The 7,872-nt window shown below is 44.0% G+C and overlaps 1 protein-coding gene across 1 annotated transcript in view; it reads right to left on the bottom strand.

Moving 5' to 3' along the window:
* Positions 1 to 7,827, bottom strand: part of CFAP99 (cilia and flagella associated protein 99) — a 40,605-nt gene extending 32,778 nt beyond the window's left edge. Inside the window, exons 1-5 of the mRNA XM_083440782.1 lie at positions 7,715 to 7,827; positions 6,064 to 6,194; positions 3,280 to 3,424; positions 2,212 to 2,306; positions 1,290 to 1,402 (exon numbers count right to left, since the gene is read on the bottom strand). Coding sequence (XP_083296908.1) covers positions 1,290 to 1,402; positions 2,212 to 2,306; positions 3,280 to 3,424; positions 6,064 to 6,177 — 467 coding nt within the window. The 5' untranslated portion in view covers positions 6,178 to 6,194; positions 7,715 to 7,827. The remainder of the gene's footprint in view (positions 1 to 1,289; positions 1,403 to 2,211; positions 2,307 to 3,279; positions 3,425 to 6,063; positions 6,195 to 7,714) is intronic.
* Positions 7,828 to 7,872: the final 45 nt, after the last annotated feature.

Here is a 7,872-nt window from a genome sequence, read left to right on the forward strand (position 1 = left end):
TCTGGGCAGCTTCCAACAAAGATTAAAAATACATTAAAACATCAGTCATTAAAAACGTCCCTAAATCTCAGCAGGATGTGATCTCACCTGTTGCATTCTCAGATCATCCTCTTTCTCCCTGGTTGAGAAAATCAGATCAGGGCTGAGGATCATAGCTGTCAACTTACAGATTTGAAAATAAGGGGCCAGCAGCCTCGAAAATAAGGGATCAGCCGCCAAAATAAGGGATTTTCCAAACACAGGTATGCTCAGCTTCTGGGCACCTCCGAGCCAAAGGCAGAAAGCCCAGCCAGCAGCCAAATGAAGCCTCAAGCGCTGGTTCCCACAGCGCAGCAACCCGGCAAAGGGGATGCAGCAAGGAAAACCACCGTCACCTCTCCGCTGGGAAGTGCTGAGCAAAGGCGAGTCCCCAGGCAACGCGGCCGATTTGATCGGCACAAGGCATGCAAGCTCCACCCCCCAGTCGTTCTTAGACTCCTTATTGGGTGAGCAACACAGCCAAGCAACACAGTTGGAGCCTCCCTCCTCCCTGGCCGGCAGGGAGGGAGGGAGAGGAGCTGCTTCCTTTGAAACTCGGGAAATTTAAGGGACATCATCAATAAGGGACAGCAGCGGGACACGGCGCTGGGATAAGGGAGTTTCCCACCAAATAAGGGACGGTTGACAACTTTGCTGAGGACTGCCACATGATATTGGGACAGACCCATGGTTGTTATGGTGGCCATGAAATTCTGAGACACCTCAGATTTAGTGGACTAGGCATGTATGTTGAGGTTCTCCAGAACCAACAGTTTGGGAGTCCTCAAGACCACATCTGAGACCACCTCTGTCGGCTCAGGCAGGAAGACAACTCGGCACCAGGGCAGGTGGTAAACCGACAGAATCCCTAATCTGTTCTGACTTCCCAGTAGACACACACTAGATCCCAACTTAAGAAGACTGGAAGAGAGATGGAATTTCTACAGACTACAACCCCACCCTACCCCTCAAATCTGCCCTGATGATGCATCAAGTACCCAGTTAAGACAAACTCCACCCTGTTTGCTTACCCAAGTCTTGGTAATACAAACAGTTCAGCCTCCTCACAAATAAATATATAAATTATAAACTAACCACGGTGAACTGGATTTTTAGGGATGCAAGTGATGCTTAAGATAGTCTAATTATCATTAATTTATTAACAGACACAAACTGCAATCGTATGCCGCTTTCTGGGAGTAATCACCATCAAACATAATGAGACTCACTTCTGATTTAACACGAATGGGATTGTACTGATTATTGCTTACCTAAGCAATGGTTCGATCCAGTTTTCTTTTACATAGGCAGAATCATATATCTGGTTCCATTCATCTTTTATCCATGTGTGCAAATTTACAACATCGAAAAAAAATCTAAGGAACTAAAAAGAATTTGCTTTAGTTAAGGAATTAAAATCAGAGAAAACCCAGTAGCCACCTTAAACATTGGGTCAGATATTGTACTTTGTTTGTCCTAATAACTGCATCCAGTGCTTTTTTTCAGGGGGGGGGGGACGCAGGTGTACGCATACCCCTAAACATTTTGTGAATCTAAGTTTGGCCTCATTGAGGGGCAGTATTTCAATATGAGTAGGAAAATGAGAGTACCCCTAAACATTTTTTTAGGAAAAAAAGCACCGACTGCATCCAGTCCACATCCGTTCCTATGTCTATTTGAATTCTGTTGAGATTACTGAATATCCTGCAACCGCAGGAGGCTGCAGGGAGAACTGAAAATAACAGTCTTCACTGGATCTCAGTGCCTTCTGTGAATGGAAGAAGCCCTTCCTTTTGTGGACAAACAACTTTGGGTCCAACCCATATGGTTCAGAATCACAGAGTTGGAAAGGGATCCCAAGCATCATCTAGTGATTCTAGTCCAACCCTCTGCAATGCAGCAATCTGAACAGTCTCCCATCCAATTTGAAACCATAAAGGACCCTGCTTAGCTTTGCAAATGTGACAGCAGTTTTATTGCTGCACCACTAGGAGGGGTAGCTTGCGATTTGCTGAGGCAAGTAATTATATGATGGACAACCTTTGTCTGGTTGACTGATAATGAAACTTTTTCATTATTGATATCCAGATATGTAATTTAATATATTATTGGGGAGAACCAGTTAACCCATAATGGAAAACAAAAATGTTGGATTTTTTTTTAAAATTGCTTAACTACATCAGTTTTATTTACCTTACATATTTTAACAGGATCTGCTGCCTTGACCATTCTTGAGAACTGCTGAAGTCCAAGTTCATCCAATTGAAAAGTGGCCAAATAACAAACAACTATCAGAAACAAAATAGATTTGTATTATATGGATGAATATGGATAATGATACATAACTTTACTGGACTAGTGCAAAGGGTTCTCAAATTTTTGATCCCCAGGAGTCACATGAAAATTACTGAGGCCCACCAGTTACAAAATGATGGTGCAGAAGCAAAGCATGTCACATCACATAATTGTAGCAGGTGGAATTAGAGTTTGGCATAGTCAGCTGCCAACGACAGACATTATTTTCTATTGATAAATAGAAAATAATTAGGTCCAGTCGCAGACAACTCTGGGGTTGCGGTGCTCATCTCGCTTTATTGGCCGAGGGAGCCGGCGTGCAGCTTCCGGGTCATGTGGCCAGCATGACTAAGCCGCTTCTGGCAAACCAGAGGAGCACATGGAAACGCCGTTTATCTTCCCGCCGTTTATCTTCCCGCCGTTTATCTTCCCTTTCTTATCTACTTATACTTTTACGTGCTTTCGAACTGCTAGGTTGGCAGGAGCAGGGACTGAGCAACGGGAGTTCACCCGTTGCAGGGATTTGAACCGCTGACTTTCCAATTGGCAAGTCCTAGGCTCTGTGGTTTAACCCACAGAGCCACCCGCATCCCTATTGATATCTTACCCCTCTAGAAATTCCCAACGTCTTTGCCACAGTGATTTTCTTGTGGCAAGGAGTTCTCTGGTTCAGCTTTTCTCAAGCTCATTACAGTGTGTCTAGCGGTTTCATGACTCAGCCTCACCATTTTAGGCAGAATATGCTCATTCAAAGGCTCTGAGTCAGTGGTGGGGAACCTATGGCACGCATATGTATGTATGTATGTATGTATAGATAGATAGATAGATAGATAGACAGATAGATAGATAGTCTGTTGACTGCAAATAAATGATAATGACAACCCCGTGTAAATTTCCTATGACACTATATTGTAATTATGTAATACCCAACACTAAATCATTATATTATGATTAGATAATACCTACCAACGTAAAGATTATGATCAGACAACAGGCAATGTTTTCCATCTCTGGTATAAAATGCATTGACCACCACATCCAACAGAGGTTTATATTCTATACAGCCAGATAAAGTTGCCATCAAAAAGGTTTCATCTGTTACACTGAAAGCCTGTAGAGATTAAATTGATTACAATTTGGGGAGCAAAGTCCAACGCATGGAACAAAACACCACAATTCTCTGGCCAATGATAACATGGATTGGCCATTAAGGAAGGAACTATACAAAGATTGCCACTGGCTTGAGTCACTACTCCATAAAGCTAACAATCCAAGGCCTCTGACAAGATGAAGCCACAAATAATTTGCTGGAAAAGGAAGCTCCTTCTTATGCACTGTACTCATGAGTTTTTCCAGCATAGCTACTCTGGGTGAGATCAGCCATATGGTTCAAGTTTACTTTCAAAGAGAGGTTGGTCCAGTTCTTGAGGTGGACAAACATGTTACGTGTAGAGGAGTGTTTCCTGTATTCCACCTTGTGCTCTATGTTGTAGCTCTTTCTAAACCATTTTCTGTAACAGTGGAACATCTGATGGACCATAACAAACATCCTTTTGTCCCATAACAAAATCTACAGTGAAGTTTGTCATGACGTGCTGCTCTCTGAAGTCTATTGCTGTGTAATTTATTTCATGCTTATCAAAGTGAGATCTCTGCAAAGTGTTGTTGCCCCTCATCTCATAGTGCTAAGGCATGGGTAGGCAAACTAAGGCCTGGGGGCCGGATCCAGCCCAATCGCCTTCTTAATCCAGCCCATGGATGGTCCGGGAATGAGCATGTTTTTATATGAGTAGAATGTGTCCTTTTATTTAAAATGCATCTCTGGGTTATTTGTGGGGCATAGGAATTTGTTCGTTTTTTTCTCAAAATATAGTCCAGCCCCCAACAAGGTCTGAGGGACAGTGGACCAGTCCCCTGCTGAAAAAGTTTGCTGACCCCTGTGCTAAGGCAAGAAACCACAGCTGGTTACACATGCACAGCAACACATACATGTTCCCAAATGATACACATATTTTGATATTTAATCAAGAACTAGAGTTCCTCGCAGCAAAATCTGAGCTTCCTAATAGGAATTATCAAGACAACAAGTCAGGGTTTAGAGAAGGGTAGCGGATCTCAGGCCTGTGGGCCAGGTCAAGCCTTTCATTGCCCCCTGACCTGTTGCAGCAACATCTGCAGTGGTGGAAAATAACAATGCAAACATTCTGTGCTTGTGGCACAGAAGCCTCTGACAATGGATGGGTGAGCTAATGTGTTGCCACTGAACTCTCAAATGTTCCAGCTGCTAAAGGAACAAAGGTTTGTTTGACAACCAGCTTTGCAGTCCAGTCTCTTTCTGTGGAGGGAAGGTTGTCAGTCAGTCTGGGATTAAGATCTCGCATGTTCTAGGGAGGAAGCACTTCTGGAGCATATTAAGGACCTGGAAGAGGATGAAGGGAGGCTAACAGGCAGAAAAGGGGGAACAGGGAAGAATAGGAGTAGGAGATTTATGGGGAAAGAGCAAATGAAAAAATGGAATAGGGATAAGAAACAGAAGCATTATTCCTTTCACCCACTTGATGACAGTTGTGGAGATGATGTGGGGAGAGGGACAAAATAGGATTGATTAATGCACTGTCAAGGTGAATGGATGAGATTTCTGTGTAATCATATTAGGCATAGGAAAGGAATTTGGCAAATTCAGCTTCCAAAGCAGACTCACTTGATCCACACTTCCAAGATTAATGAGCAGATTTGACGTAGGTCCACTTTGGAATCCACACTTCTCCTGGATTCCATGGCAAGATCAACAACGGGCTGAGGACTCTATTTTTAAGAATCTCCTCCCCCACTGCTCCTGCCTCCCCACTTATCTTTCCATCATATAAAGTAGCAGAGACAAAGATAAGAATGGTTGGCATGCATCCCAAACCAAGTGGAGCCTCTAAGATAATTCCCACAGTCCAGCAACTGACACCTGGGCGTCCATTAATGCATCACACTCAGGCTTGTTTATGTCAATATTCTTGTGCTATTCCTAAAATTAATTTCCTTCTTCTAAAGTAGAGGCATACGATCTTCTTACTAGTTTAAATGGAAATCCAACCTATAACTAATGCATTTAAAAGGTAAAGGTACCCCTGCCCATACAGGCCAGTCTTGCCAGACTCTAGGGTTGTGCGCTCATCTCACTTAAGAGGCCGGGGGCCAGCGCTGTCCGCAGACACTTCCGGGTCACGTGGCCAGCGTGACAAGCTGCATCTGGCGAGCCAGCGCAGCACACGGAACGCCGTTTACCTTCCCGCTAGTAAGCGGTGCCTATTTATCTACTTGCACCCGGGGGTGCTTTCGAACTGCTAGGTTGGCAGGCGCTGGAACCGAGCAACGGGAGCGCACCCCGCCGCGGGGATTCGAACCGCCGACCATGCGATCGGCAAGTCCTAGGCGCTGAGGTTTAACCCACAGCGCCACCCGCGTCCCGGATAAATGCATTTATCTAGAGGCTTAAAAGTAACAAACTTTAAGTGTTTGCACTTAATACTTCAGAGGACTAGTCTAACAACATGCCAAGCCAGATATTTCAGATTATTCCCCACCACAACCACTATGGGATTTTGATCTAGTTTGCTTGCTCCTACTTCCCCCCCCCCCATCCACTTAAAGCATTTTGATATCTGGTAACATTAAGATTAATCTTGCTTAGTTCTAAGAAAGGAAGAAAGCCAACTTAAAATGTGAAAACTGTGTGGGATGAAGTAGGATTCTGCATACCTGGAATGCTTTAGCAGCCGTTTCATCTAAGAAATGCCCAACACTCTCATTTTCAGGATTGAAACGATTAAGCTGTTGGGCTACAATTTCAATGTGCTTCAACTGGCTGGCCATCTTCACATGCAAGATTCCTGTAAATCATTAAATATATATATATTGTCATCAGTTGCAGTTTAATCTAAGTATAAATACTATTTTTCATGAATACACTAGTGCTTCTACTCTTCCAAGTATATGCTGAGATTCATGCTGAGGGGGTAGCATTTGAAAAGATGAGGGGGGAAACTTTCAGAGTTGAATTCTAAATGCCAGGTTTCTTTACACTTACTAATAAAATACATTTTGGGACATTTCAATTTCTTTATTTTCAAAAATATGCATTTAATTCTTTAATGCCACTTTGCTTATTTCGAAGTACGTACTCTTGAGTTCACAACACAATTGTTAAAAAAATAAAAATTCAAAAGCCCTAAACTATGGACTCTCTGTTGTATCTAGCCCCTGCTCCCAGATTTCAGGGGAGGAGGTATAATAGTTTCCTTGCCTGGGTGTCCTTGTAAGCCTGGATGCCACTGAAAAGGTTTACTGGGGCGAAGTTCCAACTTAATAGTTACACACTAAATATTAAGTTGAGACTCCACATTCATGATGCCAGGAATAAGACTTTGGGGTCATACTAGATAGCTCAATGAAGATGTTGACCCAGTGTGAGATAGCCATAAAAAAATAAGGCAAATTCCACACTAGAAATAAATGGGGAGGGGACGGCCAATATCATAATGCCAATTATCCAAATCTGTGGGGTGACCTATTTGGAGTACTGCGTACAGTTCTGGTCTCCTCATCTCAAGGAGGAGCTGGAAAAGCTTCCAAAAAAAAGGCCACCAAAATGAAGGACTCCCTTGTAAGGAACAATTGCAGACGTGCTTCCCAACAGGGGGGCAATTTGATTTTTAAGGGGGGCAATTCGAGCTTGTTTAGATCAAGTTTATGGCCTTTTAGGCTTCCTCCACGTGAATAGGAGTTCACTTTTTGAATAATAAGAATTATATGGGGGGGGGGAGAGATTTTAGAGATGCTTAAGTGAGGCATGGCCAAAAAAGATTCGGAACCACTTGTTTTAGACTAGGAAAAGCGATGAAGAGGCAACATGACAGAAGTCCTCGGAGCCCACACATAATAATAATATTAATAATAATAATTTATTTATACCCCACCCTCCCCAGCCAAGGCCGGGCTCACCTAGGGGTCGAGGCATAGATGTCAACGTTTTCCCTTTTTTAAGGGAAATTCCCTTATTCCGAATAGGATTCCTCGCAAGAAAAGGGAAAAGTTGACAGCTATGGGTCGAGGTCCCTTTGCCTTCCCCCCCCAAAAAAAAATATTTGGGGAAGCTGTTCCCCCCCCCCCAAAAAAAAAGTTGATGACCATTGAAATGGCGTTTGTGTGCTGCATCGTATGATTCATTATGCGGGACAGGGCTTAGCTGAACACCCCCCCCCCCAAAAAAAAAAAATTAAAATTCAAATTGGCGCCCTGATAGAAGTTCATGGAGAAAAGCTTCTCTCCCGCTCGGGCTGCTTCCCCACGACGGGCTCTTGCCTGGGTCGGGCGCCAATGGCCTGATCCAGCAGGTGAGTCTGGCACTCACCTGAGCGACGACCCGAGAGATGGAGAGAGACGCCGCTTCTCTCACCTTCCGCAGAGAGAGAGAGACGCGTTCCCCGTCCCGAGCAAGAGAAAATGGCCGCCCTCGCGGACGCCGCCTCGGTTGCCTGGCAACCAATGGAAGCGGCTGTCGGCGGCCTG

The sequence above is a fragment of the Podarcis tiliguerta genome (assembly GCF_965153285.1).
Source record: "Podarcis tiliguerta genome assembly, chromosome: 5".
Taxonomy (NCBI): domain Eukaryota; kingdom Metazoa; phylum Chordata; class Lepidosauria; order Squamata; family Lacertidae; genus Podarcis; species Podarcis tiliguerta.